A 22,037-nucleotide genomic window follows, 5' to 3' on the forward strand; every position below is an offset into this window, starting at 1 on the left:
GCAAGGTGAATTAATGAAATAAATATTTGAAATTTTTTCCGTGTTTCTTTCTGGTCTATTTCGGTAAATTTTAAGTCTTGCAGATATTTTTTTATCTTACCACCGATGCAATTCAAATGACATAATTGAATTAAAAGGTTAGAAATAGTTCAAAAAGAAGGCTTTTTTTACAACGAATGTAAACAGGGTTGTTTTAAAGACCCTTTTGACCTAATGTAGGCCAGGGCTTCTAATCAGATTTTTACAGCATCGCAGAACAAAGCAGTAAGACAGTGTGTTGTTACTAAATCTTTAATTGGAAAATGTCTCAAAAGTACTTTGCACATGCGATAGAAAAAAAGCTTTTTAAAGTTTTTTTTTAATATCTGTTTTCATAACAAACATCAAAACAACACTTAATTCACACATATATATATAATTCACACATATATATATAACATATATATATAAAAAAATACCCGATTCTGATTGGCTGAGAGCAGTGCAGTTCAAGTGTAACACCATTGCAAAACGTGTAACAAAAGTGCAAATTACACATCGTAATTCTGGATTATGATTGGCTGAAATATGATAGGAAATTTTCTAAGCCAATGATATCACGTAAAATGATGACGAGAATTTTGTGCAGAAACCCAAGTTTGAAAAAAGTTTTCTCGAATAAGGAAAAATGGCTTCAAGAAAGATCTTCCACGTGAATTTTTCATGTTTAAACTATTAATAACAGCGAGTGCAATTTCACCTTTTTGAAAAACTCACAAGTGCAAATTAACTCCAAATTGAACGTGAAAAATCGTATGATTACCTATACAAATTAAATAAAAGAAACCACATTACGTTACAATAAAATTTACAAAAAGTATTTCGTTACTAATGTAAGCTACTTGGTTTGCATGGCTACTTAGCAACAATGTAAATACTGAAAGTGAAGTATGATCATCGCAGTAAATTTTCCAATTTAAGCAACTGGAAAGAAGAAGCCTGAAAAAAAAAAAAAAAAAATCAGGGCTTCAACGGGATTCGAACCCGTGACCTCCGCGATACCGGTGCGATGCTCTACCAACTGAGCTATGAAGCCACACATTGGGAGCGAGGTCAATTAATTGAGTTCATATCTTCCCGTGAGTGAAATGATGTAAAGTATATATGAAATAATTCATATTTGAACTGCGGTAGTAGATGAAAGTGAAGTATGATCATCGCAGTAAATTTTCCAATTTAAGCAACTGGAAAGAAGAAGCCTGAAAAAGAATCAGGGCTTCAACGGGATTCGAACCCGTGACCTCCGCGATACCGGTGCGATGCTCTACCAACTGAGCTATGAAGCCACACATTGGGAGCGAGGTAGTAAATTTTCCAATTTAAGCAACTGGAAAGAAGAAGCCTGAAAAAGAATCAGGGCTTCAACGGGATTCGAACCCGTGACCTCCGCGATACCGGTGCGATGCTCTACCAACTGAGCTATGAAGCCACACATTGGGAGCGAGGTAGTAAATTTTCCAATTTAAGCAACTGGAAAGAAGAAGCCTGAAAAAAAAAAAAAAAAAAAAGTTGCTTAAATTGGAAAATTTACTGCGATGATCATACTTCACTTTCATCTACTACCGCAGTTCAAATATGAATTATTTCATATATACTTTACATCATTTCACTCACGGGAAGATATGAACTCAATTAATTGACCTCGCTCCCAATGTGTGGCTTCATAGCTCAGTTGGTAGAGCATCGCACCGGTATCGCGGAGGTCACGGGTTCGAATCCCGTTGAAGCCCTGATTTTTTTTTTCAGGCTTCTTCTTTCCAGTTGTTTAAATTGGAAAATTTACTGCGATGATCATACTTCACTTTCATCTACTACCGCAGTTCAAATATGAATTATTTCATATATACTTTACAATGTAAATACTGTTGGCTCTTTTAAAAACTTCTTTTTGTTACTACATAACTTACAAATTAAACATAACGAAATAAGTTGAGCTGTGATATAATTTCAATTCCATTTAACAAGCCGTATATTAAAGAGCTTGTTTCTTGAATGGTTGCAATGCTCTTTTAACGCCTGTAAAAGGTGTTGAGTTTGTGATTAACCCGTGGTAGACTCGTATGCTTAAAACAAAGCACTTCACTATGCTACCTAAATAGATGTTTGATTCCTGTCCAGCCTAAGTACGTAATATTTGATTGCAGGAGCCCATAGTCTGGAATCTCCATCTCTTAATGTGTTTTGCTGCAAATAATATTTTGCTCACGCGCAACTCTACCCAAGCTTGTGTGAAAAAAACGGAAGATTGCTTTCCTGAGCTGTCACAGAGTAATAAAATATATATATATATATATATATATATATATATATATATATATATATATAATTTGTTGATCGAACGATAAAACAATTATTGAACTCGGTAATCGCAAAATATCATGATCAGTGATTTGCCTCAGCCATCGGCTTCGGAAAAGAATTGATCTGCTCGCCAATAACAAATCGCAATATTTTGCTCAACGTCATCCAATAATTATTAAATTTTTGTTAAATTATTTTTGCTTGGCAAAATATCTTTCTTTGGCTCAGTTTTAATTTGCTCCTTTAATCATGCAATCACCATGCATTTAAATTATGCAGTGGTTTCATTTAAATATGGGCCATCATCATTTCTGAATCTAAATATGCGATCATCATGCACATTGTGTAATAATTCTATTTAATATGAAATTCTCATTTCTGTTATGTAATAGTTGAATTTAAATAGTGTATCGCCTTTTCTACTTCCTAATACAATGCAAGTAATGATTCGAGTCTATTTATAGATTGTAATATATTATTTCGAACTATGTAAACACGTAGGGGCCAAACCACCCCCCTTAATGTTTCATGAAGGCTATATTTGCTTGGTTTATATATTTCTGAACCAAGTTTGGCAGATGAGCTTTCTTTGTTCTCCAGTTTATTTTAATTTGGAAGTTGTGACAAAATGTCAGATTATGACGTCATAATTGATGACGTCACCAAAACGTGCTATAATTTTCTGTAAAATCTTATGTAAAGATTAAGTCATTGGAAAGGCCCTGACTTGAGGAGTAAAATGCCGGAAACCGTTTTTTGCTATGATGATTATTTTTTGAGATATGGTAAGTTAAATATTTTTTTGTTGTCCCCCCCGGAATTTGCTTAACCATACTGTCCTTCTTAAGTCAATCTCTCTGGTTTATTTTTTTCAGTTTTATTCTAGGAAGGTTAATTATCTAGAAAAATAGAAAGCTTGATGTTGTCAAAAATCGTATGGTTTTAGAAATTTGATTTTCGGCTTTATTACGATGGTATTAACAGTAAAAAAACGGCTGACGTCACAGGTTATGACGTAACAAAACTAGTTTTAACGCAATAACACTAAAGGGATAATTTTTATTCCGATTTTCTTCTTTATTTTTGCTTTAGTCATCTGGCACATCACACGTGCAACATAGCTGCATTTGCTGGAACAAAAATACAGCTCCAATCTGGGGATTTTTCTCAAGGGGGGGACCCCATATTTTGCAGAGTTATTTTTCATATTTAAAAGTGCCATATTTCATTTAATTTTTGTGATATGGACAAAATTTTTTCAGGTTTCAACTCCCTTTGATGTGCTCTTTCGAACACATTGTAAAAAATATGCATATTAAAAACTTCAAAAGTGGCAAAAACATGACGTCATCACTGTGACGTCACAACTTTGACATTTACCGACATTTTGCACGTAAATATAATTGGGAATAGGTCTCCTGCTCATCTGCCAAGTTTGGTGTAGAAAGAGTCAATACTTTTTAAGTAATGCGAAATAATGTGAAATACCCAGGAACTGAAGAAACATTTGGGGGGTGGTTTGGCCCTTACGTGAAATGACTCAATGTCTCAATAAAAGTTGTATAACGGCTTAATGTGTTATGTGATGTTGAATTTAAGTTACGCTGTGGTGATTAGAGAGTTTTAAAATAGCAAATGTTCAATATTCAAAAACTATTTTGAATCGGCCAATTCAAGTAGCTCAGTTGTTTTTTTCTATCCCATGAAATTTCTAAAATGTTACCAGCGAGTTATATCTTTTTTCCAATTAAGGGACCAAAGTGACAGTTTACCAGTTGTTTAATGTTTTGATTCTTTTTATTATATGGCTGAACTGACTCGCGATTTAAAGGAGAGCTCTAATTGGTTCTTTTAGTGGCTTTAATTTTGTAACACGGACTTCTATTAAAGATGGTCGCTGGCAAATTAATTTCGGTCAGTTGCTTTTTTAATTCATCGCACAAAAAAAAAGAAAAAAAATAAAACAGTTGCATTGTTTTGCATAAATCTGGCTACCTTTATGTTTAGATGACAGTTTCGTTAAATGTTCACAAAACGGCGACGATAGCCTGAGAAAAATATATGGCTGGTCTATAGTGTCTCACCATCAAAATAAAAATCGTAACCATTCAATGAATTAAGTCAAGAAGCTGGGATATGGAAGATGATTGATACATAAACAACCTCGCCAAGATTTAGGCCGGTGCGGTTTTCGATTCGCGTGTTATTCGGAAAAGTATTTCACTCAAATCTAAGATCGTTTTCACGTGACGTTATCATTTTGAAAAATCCAAAACTAAAGAGCCACCAAAGTTTTTATACTTATCAGGCATAAGAGGCGGTATCTTTTTGTCTGTTTACAATTTTACAGCTCAATAGCGTACTTCGTTTGGAAACCAGTGCATTTCAGGGTTATGGAGGTGCGTGACACATGGCTACCATCGAGTTTGTTCAAAAATTATATATACTTATCTCACGATTTTGAACCTTTTTAGAAGTTAGGAGCATTAAGAATAGTGCTTATGTAAATGCTTGTTTCTTCAGTACTGATAATCAATCGCCTAGAGAGATGTTTCCACTATTTTCCGGCCGCCATATTGGTCGTCATATGAAAACCGGTAATTCGAGCTTACATTTCGTACCGCGAATGGATCCCGGAGATGGGCCAAAAACAGCCAAAGAGCCATTATAATTAATGCTTTATTGATCTTGCCTGTTCGCTCCATATTGGTCTCTTTCTGTTTTTTTCAAGTTTATGGATAAGCTTAAGCTTTGTGCATAAACAAGCAAAAATCAAGAAACAACGACTCGACTAAAATACGCTGCTTCAATAAAGTACATATTTTAGAAAATTACCCGAGTCTGCGAGAAATATGAAAATGAAACCGTTTTTGTCCAGTCGGCACTGTATCAGCAAATATCTTTTCTGTCATTCTTACCAAGCATTGACTAAGTGTTTAATTTTAGTAACGTTTGATCGTTTTAGAAGACGATCGTCGGGTATAAAAGGAGGTTATCAGTTGACTGATCATCAGTTCAGAAAGTTTTCAAGAAGTTACCAGCAAGATAAAAGAAGAGACAAGGACAAAGAGAAGAAGTTCAATACAACATGCCTCTCGTTAACCGATTTCCAACCTACGATCCATACAGGTAAACTTTAAAATTATTTTCGGAGGGATTGAGCCCTTTGTAAAACATGAAGACATTTTACAAGAAGGTTAGAGCTCTGCTGAACAGCGTAAAATTTACAAATGCAATTCAACAGTGTTTAATCTTCAGATTCGAAATCAATATTAAAAATATATAAATATTACAAAATAGGTTCCACTTTGTAACCTTTTATGGGACGTAAATGCGTGCAGAAAATGTTATGTTTCAAGAAAATATATTACTCTGTCTTCAGCGTTTAATTAATTCCATTTTTCTTATTGCAGTTACTACAACCAGGCTCCTAGAGGCTATGGCGTTTTCGTTGATTTATGGAGAGAAGCTGTTCCAGCTACCGCTTACGAACAGCAAAAAGCAAACTCCCATCGAGCTATGGAAAGGCCTCACCAGGGAACAATAAAGATCGCTTGTGTGCTGCTTAAGCATTACCAACCTGAAGAAATCTCGCTTGAGGTAGATAGCGAAAAGATCATCTTACATGGCCAGCATCAATGCGAACAAGAAGATGGAATCAATAAGAGCGAGTTCGTGAGAGTCTTCAAACTTCCTCCAGGTGTCGATCCGACTACTGTATCGCTTCACTTTAACCAAGATGGGAGCGTTCTCGTAATCGGGGGCGCAAAACACGTGGAAGATAAAGCGAGCGACGGTCAAATTGAGGCCAAGTTGGATTTCAGTGGTTTCAAACCAGAAGAGATCAAGCTCCAACGCCGTGGAAATATGCTGACCATCACTGGAATACGTCATCAGTCACGTAGCAAGTACAGTCGTTATCTTGTGCTGCCCGATGACGTAGATCCCAGATCAGTGACGTCATGCCTGTCAAAAGAAGGCCTGCTGACGATAAAGGCGTCACGTGATCCAGCCAAGTTGTCGTGCAAAAGTTTTGATGACACCCCCATCACCAGGGAAACAAACGAGCAACCAAAAGAGAAGACGACCAGCGCTGATGCGTCTGGAACCGCAATTTAGTTAGAGACTGTTAAAAGAGTGAAGAACTTAAAGTGCCTCTATGATCAAATTCTCGATATCCATTATTTACAGTTTCGTACACAATAGGTTTTCCCTAGATATCTTGCCAAATTTCAATCTATTACGAACATTAGAACTTACGTTTTTGGACCTTTATTTCCAAGAATCTACGGTCGCCATTAATCTTCCTTGTATCAAGTCTTGGTTGAGAATTGGAGTGAATGACGTCATTTAATCAAAAATACCGCACGGGTTGAAATTGTAATAACAATTAGTACAGCAAGTCGCATAGTGAGTAACAAAAAACTTTGGCTCTTATATTCGTGCAATTTTCTACATTAATTATAATTTCAACCCGTGTGGTATTGCACGAATATAAGAGCCAAAGTTTTGGTTATTCAATTTCAACCCGGGCGGTATTTTTGAGTAAATGACGTCATTTACTCCAGTTCTCAACCAAGACTTGATACAAAGAAAATTAATGGCAGCCGCAAATTCTCGGAAATAAAGGTCCAAAAAAACGTTATTTAATTCTAATGTTGGTAATAGATTGAAATTTGGCAAGATATCTAGGAGAGACCTATTGTGTACGAAAATGTACGAAAAAAAATTGTGTACGAAAATGCAAAAAAACTGGATATCGAGAATTTGATCACAGGGGCACTTAACTTTTTAGACTGTGATAAAATGTGCAATTATATCGGCTTTTTTTGCTAGTTTTTTTGTTTATCAAAAGTAGTTAATTACGTCTAATTTGTATGATCTGCCAGCCACATAATAGTCGTAAGATTTCAGTTGTCGGTTTTTGTTTTCATTTTTGTTGAAACTGAAAAGCAGTTCTTATTGCTTTCTTTATCATATACCGTTAATTTTGGAAACAAAGTTCAGCAAATGCTTGGTTGAGGACCATTAGTATTGATTTTGTAGCGTTTTAATTACTTGGGTGTATTACTGTGTACTGCGTGTATTAGTGATGTAATTACAGGCAAGATGAATTAATGAAATAAATATTCACTATTATTTCTATGTTCATTTCTGGTTTATTTTTAAGTCATGCAGATAATTGTAATCCACCAAAATGTTACACAAACAGCACAATTAAATAAAAAGACGGTAGCGTATGACCAAAATCAAGACTTTGTTTGTTCGAACACAAGTAAACAGGATTGTCTAGAATGGAAACTCATAGTGAAACTGAGAAACTTACCTGTAAATTCCTTGAATCTAAATGTGGCATCTAACTTGCATGTCAAAATGGCAGTTAGTATTGACCTTCTTGAATTCAAACGATTAAAACCTTACTTCTCTTCAAAAAAGGAAAAACAACGCACTGTCGGATTATAAAACTGATGGAATAACTGCCATAATAAAAGAGAGAGAGAGAGAAAAGAAAAACAAAACAAAAATTAGAAAATATTGCGAATACAATATTCTAATTATAAGAAGGACACTATGCTATATTTATAACATTGTTCTATTATTACATAATCCTCAGTTGACATTTACATCGTGCAAGGAATTTAATGACTTCTCAGTTTAGTCTGTTAGATTTCTGCGAATTATACAGAAAATAACCTAAATTGTTCAACCTCCGACCTGTTGAGATTGTTCATAGTTTATGTTAATTCTATCTGCAATATTTGTTTATTTTTTCACAGTGCGCCCAATTAGCACAAGAGTGCTAAATACTCCTTTCTTTGGCCATCGTAGCTTGATAAGAAATAACACGCAAACTGCGGTGATAAACATGGCAATGAAACGCATGTTAAAAAACAAAGTTCATTTACTTGACGTTTCGTATGTTTCAACATACATCTTCTGAAGTGACTGTTAGGAATAGAAGTAACAACTAAATTTCAATTTAAAATAAGTAACTAATTAACAATTACAATAACAGAAGCTGAGAAAAATTTGCATATAAACAATGCAAACTACTAAAGATAAAGCTTTTCGCTGCTTAAAATATCATTTAGGGTGGGTTTTAATTCCCTTATTAGCAGAGTCTCTTTTATCTTGCAATTTGTGTATCTGTCCGACCTTTTGCTAATATATCAAAGTGGTCCCATTTGAAGTTGTGACCAGTTGACTAGTCTCCTCCGCAGCCGTTATTAGGGTCGTCACGCGTGGGGGAGAAGCGTTGCGTGACGACCCTAATAACGGCTGCGAAGGAGACTACCAGTTGACGTGACGTGGTCTGCAATAGCAGAAGCATGACAGCTACTCGTGATCGATTTAAAATGTTCAGTTTTTCTGTCATGCAATCTATACGTTTTGTTTTTCCAATGTAGAAATCCTGGCATGCAGTCCCAACAACTAGCCTTATGCATAACTTTTGACAGTTGGGAACGGTTGATCCTATCTTTGTAGGGAAATAAAGACTTGATGCGATAAGCGCTTTGGAAAATAACCCTAAGATTAATGCAGCCTTAAAACTTATTAATGCAGGTCTTCAGTTGTTTGGTAACAATTTTGCTCTGTACCCCTAAATAAGGTAGAACTAAGATTATTTCCTTTTTAGGGACTGTCGTGGTTGGATTCTTCGATTTGCGTTGCTACCTGTTAATGTTGTAACTGATAACACCCGCAGGTTGCCCTTTTCGCCCGATTGTTTCCTCAATTAACACTTACAACTACAATTTGGCATCATATCTTGCGCGTATACTTCAACCCATCTCCATGAATGAATTCACGATCAAGGACTCGTTTAGTTTTTCGGACTGGGCCAAGACGTATAACCATAACAATGGCCGAATTTATACTAGAGACAAATTATCCTTCTAGACGGATTATCCGTCAGACGGATAATTCGTCTGAGTATAAATCCGAAGACGAATTTTGACGAATATTTTGTCTACATATACGTTACGCGTTACGCGTGTTACACCACGGATGTTTTGGTGTTGAGCCGAGTGGAAGCTTGACGAGAGATCAAAAACAATATGGCGGCACTCGTAGTGTTGCTGACAAACAATATGGCGGCACTTGTAGTGTTGCTGACAAACAAATGGCGAAGAAAAGCATTAGACTGGCGGTGTATCAGAGACGAACATCCTCTGTGAAGCGTATGCCTGAGCTGGAGAATAACTTAATGAACTTCATGTTACCCTTTTCTCTTGCTAATCTCGCTCAAGATAGGAAAACACGAAGTAGAGATGAGATAAGAAACAAGAAATGGTGGGAAGACGGCCTTCAAAACTGGTCGGAGTCGCAGTTCAAGAAAAGACTTCGAGTTAATCGAGACACCGTTCATTTTATTCTTGGAGAATTTGAAGATTTAATATAGAAACCAGTTCTTCTCATGCGGAAACTTCGTCAAAAAACCGTCTACGTTTCCGTCTAGATATAAATTTAGAGACGGATTATCCGTCTAAGACGATTCATCCGTCTGTTAGCGTGTCTTGAAGACGTGCTAACAGACGAATCAGACTCGGACGAGTTTTGCTGCATAATTCGTCTTCGTACCGAATTTATATTTGGACGAATTATCGTCTCTGACGGATAATTCGTCTCTAGTATAAATTCGGCCAATGAAATGATGTGCTCGTTTGACGTTAGTTCATTGTTTACAAACGTTCCACTTGATGAGACAGTACAAACTGTATGCCCTCCCCGATCCACCAAAACTGCCCCGCTCAGTCTTGAAAGTTCTGCTGGAGTTTGCCATAAAGAAGAGTCATTTCATATTTGATGGCGAGTACTATGACCAAATTGATAGTGTGGCTATGGACTCTCCTTTAGGTCTTGTTTTGGCCAACATCTTTATGTGCCATTTTGAAGAAAAATGGGTTCGTAATAACAACGCTCGCCCTTCCATTTGGTTTCGATACGTTGGCGATACTTTCACCTTGTTCGACAGTAAAAACACAGCAACTCAGTTTCTACACTACCTCAATAACTGACACGCAAGTATTAAATTCACCGTTAAATTTGAAGATAACAGTACAATCCCTTTCCTGGACATTCTCATCAAACGCCACAGTCATACTTTCTCAACATCTATTTACCGAAAGAAGACCTTTACTAGCCTGTACACAAAACGGGACTTCTTCACACCTAGGAAATGCAAAGTAAACCTCATCAGAACTCTCGCTTTTCGTTGTTTCCGCATTTGTTCGTCACCTTCTCTTTTGCGCTCTTGTTTGAATGAACTGAGGAAGTTGTTGTTACAAAATGGATACCCTGCAGGTGTTATCAATTACAACATTAATGATGTTCTGAACAGGCAGCAACGCAAACCAAAGAATCCAACCACGAGAGTCCCTAAAAAGGAAATAATCTTAGTTCTACCTTATTTAGGCGTACAAAGCAAAATTGTTACCAAACAACTGAAGACCTGCATTAATAAGTTTTATAATATGGCTGCATTAATCTTAAGGGTTATTTTCCAAAGCGCTTATCGCATCAAGTCTTTATTTCCGTACTAAGATAGGATCAAACGTTCCCAACTGTCAAAAGTTATGTATAAGGCTAGTTGTTGGGACTGCCAGGATTTGTACATTGGAAAAACAAAACGTAGATTGCATGACAGAAAAACTAAACATTTTAAATCGATCACGAGTAGCTGTCATGCTTCTGCTATTGCAGACCACGTCACGTCAACTTGTCAGAACTTCAAATGGGACCACTTCGATATATTAGCAAAAGGTCGGACAGATACACATTGCAAGATAAAAGAGACTCTGCTAATAGGGGAATTAAAACCCACCCTAAATGATAACGTAAGCAGCGAAAAGCTTTATCTTTATTAGTTTGCATTGTTTATATGCAAATTTTTCTCAGCTTCTGTCATTGTAATTGTTAATTAGTTAATTATTTTAAATTGAAAGTTAGTTGTTACTTCTATTCCTAACGGTCACTTCTGAAAATGTATGTTGAAACATACGAAACGTCAAGTAAATGGTCTATTGTCTGAGATTGCTTCGCATTTCCTTCATAGAAAGTGTCATCTAATCAATTGATTACAATTATTTAGAGAGGAAGTCACAACAGCCTCAGCTGGTTCTCATGCAGGTCCTCAATCCCGCCGAACTAGAATTTGGAGATTTTGGTTTTTCAAGAGGGAGCCGATAACTGCAATTCCCGAAGAAAAACTCTCGGAGCAAAGCGAGATTCAACAACAGACTCAACCCACTTGTGGCACAGGGCTGGTATCATTCTCGTCCCCAGAGCCCACGATCCTTCTGGCCTGCGGCAGGGATCGAGAGCTCTGGCCGGACCCGATTTTCTGAGCATGCGCAGGGTATTCGTTTCGTATTCTTAGCCAGCCAGATTTGCCAGATTTGACGGGAAGTCCGTGAATCGCGGACTTCCGGTGTTGGACCAGCCCAGAGCTCTCGATCCCTGCCGCAGGCCAGAAGGATCGCTAGCGCTGGGGACGAGAATGGGCCGGTATCGAACTCAGTCAACATTGGTGGGAGGTAAGCGCTCTCATCACTGCGCTCCATGGAAGCTTAAGGCCCTAAGCAATCTTCCGAAATTCTCCTTTGATTTTCTGTATTCTTCACATGTTTGTTCGGTAATTTTGTTAAGTCTCAAATATCGGCGGCTATGCTTGGCAATATTCGTATGATCTCGGGTGATCATGATCTTCTGAAACTTTTAAAAGATTCCGAAAAATCTTCGGAAACTTTCCGTGTTTTCATTCACTCTTTGAAAGATCTCTGATGATGTTCGACTTCGGATGATCCCGTAGGAGCGAAGATTTTCTCGCCTGCTGGTCGCGCAAAAATTGGGGCGAGAGCAAAACCTCGACGTAGAGGGGGTGGCAACTATTTCGTTCTTACGGGAAGGATTGGTACGCGGGCTTCGATAAAGTTGTATCACTTCTCTGATGGTCTGTACTTTATTTACGGCTTCCACCCTTTTATATGTCATAAATTTATTCATTCATTCGTTAATCTCTGCTCCAGTATTATAGGGACACACAAGCGAAAAATCCGATCTCTTGATTTTGATGGGGAATTTTATAATTATCCAACCAAAACATAATGTCTTTTAGCAGCGTACCTGAAAAGACCTGATAACTTCTTGCTGACAAAGCGCGTCATGTAGTGAATCACGTGAATAAACACAGGAAACCTATCTGAAATAGCCATGGAAAGTCATACATTTCGACAGACACGGCGAGGTAATTTTTTAACATTGCCGCTGCACACTTTATATTCCGATAGATTCTCGTGTTTCAGCGATGTTGTCTCTCAGACTTCTGTTTACAACTCTTGAAGTAAAAGTGTAACGTGACTACTGGTCACGCAGTAAGTCATACGTTTAGTTCAGTCAGTGATTAAACTGGATTTTTGCAGGATAAGGTAATGTAAGTACTAACCACACACTTTTTATCCCGAAAGATTTCTCGTGTTTCAGGTCCTTTCAGCGATGTTGCTTCTCAAAGGTCCGCTGTAACCCTTTGATGTAAAACCGCTCAGGAAAATTAAGGCATGGGTCAGCAATTATTTTTCTCAAAACAGTGAGGGGGTGGTCTACCTTCTGAGGCTTGGTTCAAAACAATATAAACTTTTGGGAGACAAATAAATCTTCTAAAGTGATTATTTTTGACTTGTCAAACGTATCCAAATTAGGTCACGTGACTTGATACGGCCAAAAAATCGTGGAAAATCTTTAAGCAAAAATGGGAACAGTTTGCAAAAAGAAGGTTTCAACAGAACTGGCACAGGACAAGTCCTAATGACAACAGCAAAGGAACTGTGCTTGGCAATTGTTGAATAATTCATTATTTTTGGAAATAAACGGTTTCGTCTACTAGTGCCCAGTCCCCCAATAAAAATGATTTGTCTTTTTAAAAGTTTCTTTTTAAGTATCTTAACTTTTCCAAGCGCAGAAACGATGTATATAATGGCCCTAAAATCATGAAACTAACATCAAAGTTTAAGGACATAAGAAAAGTGTTCCCATTTAACAAAAGAGATTTTTTGGCTTGAAGAGGTCACGTGACCTAATTTGCATATTTTCAACATTTCAAATTGACACAAACTGTCAACCTTTTGACCTGGCAAAGTTTCATGCTGCTACAACTAAAGCTTCAAAAGATACACTACCCCCTAACTTTCCGGGTGAATAACTAAAGGCTCTTGCCTTAATTTACTTGAGCGAAATCCGTTGAGTGTTGCGTGACCACTAGTTCCGAAATACATAACACGTTGTTTGCTGACACCGGATAAATGCGCTGTGACCAAAACCACACCTCTCATTTTAAACTCGACTGTACTACGGTTAACCCTGTACTACGAACCAGAAGCAAAATGAGAGCCGCACTCTTCTTAGTTGCAATCTTGCTTGCAGTAGCAACAGTTTCCTCCAAGTCAATCAGCTACGGAAAGTGCACAGCGCCGGGTACCACACCAGAAAATGGAGAAATCAGCGCCATCGATGTGATTCCCTGCGACGAAGACCCCTGCGTCCTCAAACGAGGAGGAAATACGACCGTCACAATCAACTTCATCCCGCACGAAGCTGTCACAGCCTCCAAGGTTTACGCATGGGTTTTCTTCGGACTTGAGCCCTTTGCCCTACCCGTTCCGAGCTCTGATGCTTGCCTAGGACACGGGTTGACTTGCCCGCTCAAGAGCGGAAGCCAGGTGGAATTTGTGTACGCTATGTTCATCTCGGAGGATTTTCCAACCGGTTCGTTGAAGCTGGATGCGGGTTTGAACGATCAGAATGGCAAATCTATAATCTGCGGTAAAGTTGCGTTGGAGCTGGTGTGAACTTTAATGAATGTTAAGAACGATTTTGTGTGACAACTCAGTATCGATCGTATTTTTTTAACCTTGTGAATTGTTATTTTGAAACTGAAATGTTTGCTATCCTGCTCTCGTTGTCAAAATGAAGGAAATAAAAACTATGTTCCAGCCCTTACTGTAACTTGTGATTACAGTTTTTTCAGTTTTAGGTTGAGTCGGGAACAGCTGAGATTGCGTGACGAGTGAAAATAACGCAACAGTTGATTGCGGTCCAAGTTCGCTCTCGGCTGCTCTTCAACGTGGCCTTGCGGTCAGATTATTTCCAAGCGTTTCAACGTCAGTTAGAGACTAAATTTAATATGGACGGAGAAATTTTAAATCTTATTCATACCAGATAACCCTCATGTCCAGAGACTACCTTGACAATCTTTTACAAGCTTCATGTGTATTATAATCACCTAGTTTATTTCCGGGAAAGGAGGTGTTTCGTTTCCTGCTCTCGTACCAGGCCAGGGCTGGAGATAGAAGCGGGGGATAGGGGTGCTTTGATTCAGGCTCCCATTGTTCGAGATATTCTTTTCTCTGTTTGTTTTCTTTGTACTGCCGGGCGATCAACTTTCATGAGCCACGGGGCGGAAGAAAAACAAAATCTAGTAGCATGGCCTTTTAGCAGAGAACTGAGAGTAAACAAAGGATTTCGGAAGAAAGGAAATATGCTCCACACACATACTTTTTTAAAAAACTAAATATAATACTATAAAAGTCAAAATACTGATATCAGTGTTCTGTGTTGTTCATGTTTGACGACTACCACTCTATCAGTATCTCCTAAACTGCGCTTTTATTTTAAAGCATTTAAACTATCATATTGAGATTACAGCGATAAACGCAAAAGGCTGCTTTTTCACACGAGCACATTTCACTATTCTAAACAGACAACACAACGAAACAAGACAATTCTGTGACAGACTGAATATTCCCGTGAAAAATTCGGTCTAATACATCACTTTTAAGTCGTTTCTAAGACTGTGCCAATGTTTTCACCGCAGGCGGTCTAGAAGTATTAAAACATTTCCAGCAATCAGCTGCTTCCCACATCCTCTCCATCCTCCACCTGTTAGTTGGGTCACGCAAAGCTCCTCTCCAGAGTGAGGAAAAGCTACGTGGTGTTCCAAACAATGGCTGCGCGAAAAACTGGCAAGATACTCGCTAACTGAAGTTTGATTAACTGACTGAGAACGGCAAAGGAGTGCAGATGAATTCCTAAGCTTTTGTTATTTTGAAGCGAGATACAAGTGGAATAAAAAGAACGCAAGTAATAAAATACAGTTTTGTGAAAATCCTTGTTGAAGTACATAGATACTTTCTGCTTCATGTTGTCCAATCAGAAATAAGGATAACCATCCAGTTACAACTGGGGAACGTCGCAATACCGCTGCGAAAGGTCGCGGGCTCAGTCAGGGAGACATGTTTTCATACAAAGAGAGATTTTCTACAAAGGTAAGAACAGTGTGTCATAATTTAATTGGTGCAGTGACGAACAAATGAGGAGAGACCTTCTGAAGAGAGCTGCTCCATAACTTAACAAGGACTTTTCCTTACATGGTACATCACTACCCTTTGTTCCGAAGACGACAGACATTTTGCATGTGAGGTTCTTGTCTAGCCGAGCTCTTCGTTATTTTACTCAGAAATACTTAGGTAAGACCATGCGAAGCTCTTTACAAAGTGTTAATTTTCGTTTGCTTCCATCTCCTCGACTTCATTTACAACTGGTGATCCTTGTTCCTTCAATTCGCCCGCATCCTCAGTGCCATTTTTTTCTTCTTCTTCTTTGTCATCACTTTGTTCAGCTTCTTCCTCTTCCTCTGGTGGTTGTGGAATGTTGGCCATGTACTAAAAAGAAATCGTGTCGTGTTAAATGTTTTAATTACGTTATAACATCACATGAGTATTGCAGAAAATTTCAAGACCGAAAACAGGGCTAAGACCTGGGTTACTGTTTGTGCCACATGGAATGAAGAAAAAATGATACGGTCCACATATTGAAAGCTACGAAGCCAAGGAACTTGACCACAAGCTTCAGACGTTTTTTTTTTCGAGGAGAGAAAGAATGATGGTTCGGACTACGAACCAGATAGTTTGCAGATGATGATAGCGTCCCTGGGACCCGTTTCTCGAAAGCCCCGGAAACCATTCGGGCCCGCAAACCATTTTTTGTGAATGTATCTACAAACAGAGAGGTGCATACACCTAAAACTTCTTGTATGAAGGGAACCTCTGTTTCTATTAAGAATATGCGAACAAAACAGCTCAGTAATCATAAGGTTTGAGATCTTGCTACAGCTTTTCTGGTGCGAAAACTTTTCGGTACCCTGGAGAAACGGGCCCCTGGACCGTCATTTGAAGGAAGCTGGTAGTAGCATTTCCGTTGCCAAGAACACACTGGTTGTCAACAGTCGTGAAGAAGTGGAAAGAGAAGATCGCTTTCTCCGCGAACAGGACTACGGCAAACGTTCCCGTGCGTCAAAGGCACTAAGCAATGGAGAGGAAGTACTGTTATGGTTAAAAGGGCTCCTTAGCCACATTTTGACGCAGCATTTCGGATTACGAGGCTGTCAGAAGCACCACGACATGTACTGTCAACGATTTTTCATCGAGTAAAGATGACAATAGAAACGAGAACAAAGTGCACAACTGATGTAAGCTCATATGGTCAGGCATGCAATTAAGTCTAACTAACGCCGTCCTCTTCAAGATGTTGGCCTTTCCTCTGCTGTGGAACACACGCTGACGATAAATGAAGAGCGGTTGATGACAATCAACAAATTTCCATGGCTTGTCACGTGACCATCAATTAACAACAGCCAAAGGTTTCTCGAGCCGAGGTGTAGGCAGAATCGATTGTAGATGATTATTAAACTTTGATTGATAAGCCTGTTAAAAACTTTCACTCTATAGAACTGAGATTTACAGACATTCGAGTACAGTTTCCATCACAGTTGAATCTGAGTGATGTTTGAGCAATCACATGTTCACATGTTGTTGTAAAGCCAATCAAATGCGCGTGACTAAATAAAAATATGTGTGTTACATAAAATGGGAAATTTCTTTGCCTTGTAGTATAAACAAATATAAAAAAAAACATAGTTTAGTTGGGGTATTTGGGATAAATACCGGCTCGTGATGTTTCAAAACTCCCCAAATATCACTCGCCGCGTCGGCCAGTGATATTTTGGTAAATTTTGAAATATCAGTCGAGGTATTTATCCCAAATACCCCAACGAAACCCTGCTATTTCTAATAAAAATTAAACGACGACGTAGTCTAAATGCGTCACGTTATTTAAAGATGATTCCGAGTCCGTACCGCGCTCTTTCGATGGTTTATTTAGGTTTTTTTTTCATCCACAACCCCCTATTATTCGCAACTACTTGCATGAACAAAATTCAAAGTTTTATGTCAACCTCCATTACGAATGCGAAGCTTTATTCAGTTTGGTCTTTCTGATTTTACCGGATGACACAACGTTGTATATCAAAGCAACCATTGGACAAAATTTAAAATACCATAAGGATAAGGTAAGCGGTTGGTAATGAATAACATCGATTTGCATGCCATCAACTGAGACTCACAAACATTGTGGAACTGAGATTGCGTAGTACGGACTTGGAATCACTTTTAAGTCGCACATTATGGGCTGTTGCTGGTTTTCACTGTCACGCCAATAAAAATCAAAATCGTAATCATTTAATAAATTAAGTCAAGAATCTAGGATATGATAGATGATTGATATATAAACAACTTCATCACGATTTAGGTCTGTGCGGTTTTCCATTCGCGCGTTATTCGGAGAATTGTTTCACCCAAATTTATAGACCTTTATATGGAGACGCCATATTGGTGTCCATCCTGAAAAAAAAGTCATTGAGGTTTTGCTATTGAAACGAAGTCATTACTCTAGAGTTCCGAAACATTGAAATTAATACATCTGCTAGTGAAAGTGGAAGCAAAAACTTAAGCTGTAACGCACCTTTAGACCTACGCGAGAGCTTTTTCAGGCAGCTACAATGTCACGCAACGCATAAACTAAAAATTCAGAGGGATTGATAACTTTTAATTTGGAAAATGATGCCGTCACAAACCGGCCATAAATCATCAAGTGACATATTTAAATTGCATCATGACATAACATAAATGATGATTGCATATTAAAATTGAATCAATAAGTAGTATAATAAAGATAATACATTTATAAAAATTTAACCATTTCATGCTTTTAATGATAATTGCATAGTTAAATTGAACCATTTCATAATAGAAATGATTGCACATTTATATATATTGCACCATTGCAAAACATGATGATTGCATGCATATTTAAATTGAACTATTAGTTCATAATATAAATAATTACTCCTTATTTGTATAGATTACCCCATGACTGCATATTTATATTAATTGAGCTGTTTCATAATTAATATAAACGGTGATTGTATTATTCAATTAAACCTCTGCATAATGTTCATGATAATTGTCCTTTTAAACTGAACCATTATGTTTGGAAAGGGGGAGATCTTACAATGCTGGAAGGATTTTTGCGCTTGAGTATTGTTCCTCGGGGAAGGTGGGGCGGGGGCTAAAAGAAACCTAACCGTGCTTACGGAAACTACCACAGTGTTTATTAAGTCAATGGCAGTCAAGATCATTTTGTTGGTTTCACCTAAATTCCTCGTGTCTGCGCAGGTAGCCGGAAAACCGTTTTTCTTGTCACTAAGCAGTTTCGTTTTAGCAACAAGGTATCCGGTTGTTTATTTTTTAACTCTTTCTCTTTTTTTAGAAATTATTCCCGTTTGTGAGAAAAATGAAAATGAAATAGATTTTTCCCCAATCACACTGTATCAGGATAAACATGTTTCCTGTCATACTGACGAAGCATTAACTAAGAGTGTAATTTTACTAATTTTGCTCGTTTTAGGAGAGGATTATCGGGTATATAAGGAGGTTTTCAGTTTACCGATCATCAGTTTAGAAAGTTTTCAAGAATTTACAAGCAAGATACAAGAAGAGAAAAATATCAAGAGAAGAAGTTCAAAACAGCATGCCTCTCGTTAATCGATTTCCAACCTACGATCCATACAGGTAAATTTCAAATCATTTTCTAAGGAATTAAGCTTCCAGCAGTTTTATGCCCTTTGTGAAACTTTTCTATCGCAACGGCTAAGGACGATTTTAGCACTGATCTTTTATGTCTGTCCATGCTGTAGAGTTGGTTTGTGGTTGCGGCTAAAAACATGTCATTTTACAAGAAGTTTATAGCTCTGCTGGACTACATAGAATTTACAAATATAATTTAGTAGATTGTTTAATCTCCAAATTCAAACTTTTGTATAATATTACAAAGAAATATTCAAATATTACAAAATAGATTCCCTTTTGTAAACTTTTAGGAGACGTAAATTCGTTCAGAAAATATTATGTGTCAAGAGCATTTATAACCCTAACTTTAGCGTTTAATTCATTCGTTATAAATTTGCCATTGCAGTTACTACAACCGAGCTCCTAGAGGCTATGGTAATTTCTTTGATTTGTGGAGAGAAACTGTTCTAGTTAGCGCTTCAGGAACAGCGAAAAGCAAACTCTTGCAACCAACGAGCCACGGAAAAGCCTTACCAAGGAACAATAAAGATCGCTTGTGTGCTGATTGGGCATTACCACCCTGAAGAAATCTCGCTTGAGGTAGATAGCGAAAAGATCATCTTACATGGCCAGCATGAGCTCCAACGAGAAGATGGATTCGATAAGAACGAGTTCGTGAGAGTCTTCAAACTTCCTCCAGGTGTCGACCCGACAACTGTCACGTCACGAATTAACCCAGATAACGGTGTTCTCTTAATCGAGGGCACAAAACAAGCGGAAGACAAAGCGAACGACGGTAAATTTGAGGCCAAGTTGAATTTCAGAGGTTTCAAACCAGAAGAGATCAAGCTCCATCTCAGTGGAAATATGCTGACCGTCACCGGAATACAGGAATCTGAACGTCATCAGTCACGTAACACGTACAGTCGTTGTATTGTGCTGCCCGATGACGTAGATCCCAGATCGGTGACGTCATGTTTGTCAAAAGAAGGCCTGCTGACGATAAAAGCGTCACGTGATCCAGCCAAGTTGTCCCGCAAGAGTTCCGATGACATCACCATCACCAGGGGAACAAATGAGCAACCAAAAGAGAAGACGACCAGCGCTGATTCGTGAGAACTGCAATCTAGTCATAGACACTGTTAAAAGAGCCAAGAGGTTAATTTTTAGACTTTCATGAAACATGCAATTATTGCTGGTTTTCAGTGTCACGCAATTCAAAATAAATCAAAATCAAAAATCAAAACCGGTCAATAGATAAAGTCCAGAATCTGGGAAATGAAAGAAGGTAAGTGTGGAAAGACTCGCCAAAATTCTGGTCACAGCAATTTTTCTTATGCGACATATGCGGAAAATTTTTTTTCTCAAATTTATAGAGATTTGTATGGAGACGCCATGTTGGTGCCCATCCGTATGGGTACCAACATGGCGGCCGGAAACCAACAGTAACATGTCACTGAGTTTTGCTATAAAAGCGTGAATTTATCCTTCAAGGAACTCTAAAACATTAAAAAATTACTTTTTCTAAGACATAAACTGTTCAGATAGCCAAGTTCCCCGAAATAAGTCACTGTTTTAACCATCATGACAGCTCTCTAGGCTGCCATGTAAATGCCGCGTCACGCAAAAGCTTAGAAATTCAAGCTTAGTGTATCACAAAACCAAGGACCCATTCGGAGCGAAAATTTGTATGAATATTAGTTTTCAGTTGTTGTTATACATCATTAAAGTAAAATCTCAGGAGGATCAAAAGTTTTGTAGTTCGAATTTTAGTGACGTCATGTGAAAACCAGCTATATATTTTTTTCCCGCTATTTGCTTTTGTTTACCAAAAGTAGTTTATTACTCCTAATGTAAAAGTTGGGTTCTGGTGATCTGCCGGCCACATAATAGTCGTAAGATTTCATAACTGAAACGAATGAACTCCGTGTTGCATGTTTTATTAATACTGTTAATTTTCAGAACAATTCATTGCAAATGCATGTGTGAGGTAATTTAGTATAAACTTTTTTTCGTTGTTATTGATTAGATGTTTAGCTGTGTACTCCAATATTGGTGTAATTACAAGCAAGGTGAATTAATGAAATAAATAATTGAAATTTTTTCTGTGTTTCTTTCTGGTCTATTTCGGTAAATTTTAAGTCTTGCAGATATTTGTAACTTACCACCGATGTGATTCAAATGGCATAATTAAATTAAAAGGTTAGAAATAGTTTAAAAGCAAGTTTTTTTCCAACGAATGTAAACAGGGTTGTTTTAAAGACCCTTAGACCTAATGTGGGCCAGGGCTTCTAATCAGATTTTTACAGCATCGCAGAGCAAAGCAGTGAGACCGTGTGTTGTTACTAAATCTTTAATTGGAAAAAAGTCTCAAAAGTACTTTGCACATGTGATAGAAAAAAAGCTTTTTAAAGTTTTTTTTTAATATTTATTTTCACAACAAACATCAAAACAACACTTAATTCACATAATAATAACATAAAAAGAAGTACACGATTCTGATTGGCTGAGAGCAGTGCAGTTGAAGTGTAACACAGTGTAAAAAGTGTAACACCAGTGCAAATTACACATCGTAATTCTGGATTATGATTGGCTAAAATATAATAGGAAATTTTCTAAGCCAATGATATCAAGTAAAATGATGACGAGAACTTTGTGCAGAAACCGAAGTGTGAAAAAAGTTTTCTCGAATAAGAAAAATGGCTTCAAGAAAGATCTTCCGGCACTTCCTCCACGTGA

General features: G+C 37.7%; 2 protein-coding genes and 1 pseudogene across 3 annotated transcripts; all 3 read left to right on the forward strand.

The window, feature by feature from the left end:
• Positions 1 to 5,145: 5,145 nt before the first annotated feature.
• On the forward strand, positions 5,146 to 7,570 carry LOC145485367 (uncharacterized). The gene is made up of 2 exons (XM_081464042.1): positions 5,146 to 5,469; positions 5,754 to 7,570. Exons 1-2 carry the CDS (start codon positions 5,429 to 5,431, stop codon positions 6,457 to 6,459), a joined length of 747 nt encoding a protein of 248 aa, XP_081320168.1. The 5' UTR covers positions 5,146 to 5,428; the 3' UTR covers positions 6,460 to 7,570.
• A 6,085-nt stretch (positions 7,571 to 13,655) lies between these two features.
• LOC145485368 (NPC intracellular cholesterol transporter 2-like) lies at positions 13,656 to 15,123 on the forward strand. Its single transcript, XM_081464044.1, has one exon. The coding sequence runs from the start codon at positions 13,719 to 13,721 to the stop codon at positions 14,181 to 14,183; it is 465 nt and encodes a 154-aa protein (XP_081320170.1). The 5' UTR covers positions 13,656 to 13,718; the 3' UTR covers positions 14,184 to 15,123.
• Positions 15,124 to 19,176: 4,053 nt separating this feature from the next.
• Positions 19,177 to 21,277, forward strand: LOC145485370 (heat shock protein 23-like; annotated as a pseudogene). The gene is made up of 2 exons (XR_014049193.1): positions 19,177 to 19,301; positions 19,705 to 21,277. The product of XR_014049193.1 is annotated as a heat shock protein 23-like (transcript).
• The last annotated feature ends 760 nt before the right edge of the window (positions 21,278 to 22,037 follow it).

The sequence above is a fragment of the Orbicella franksi genome, chromosome 4, assembly GCF_964199315.1.
Source record: "Orbicella franksi chromosome 4, jaOrbFran1.1, whole genome shotgun sequence".
Lineage (NCBI taxonomy): Eukaryota > Metazoa > Cnidaria > Anthozoa > Scleractinia > Merulinidae > Orbicella > Orbicella franksi.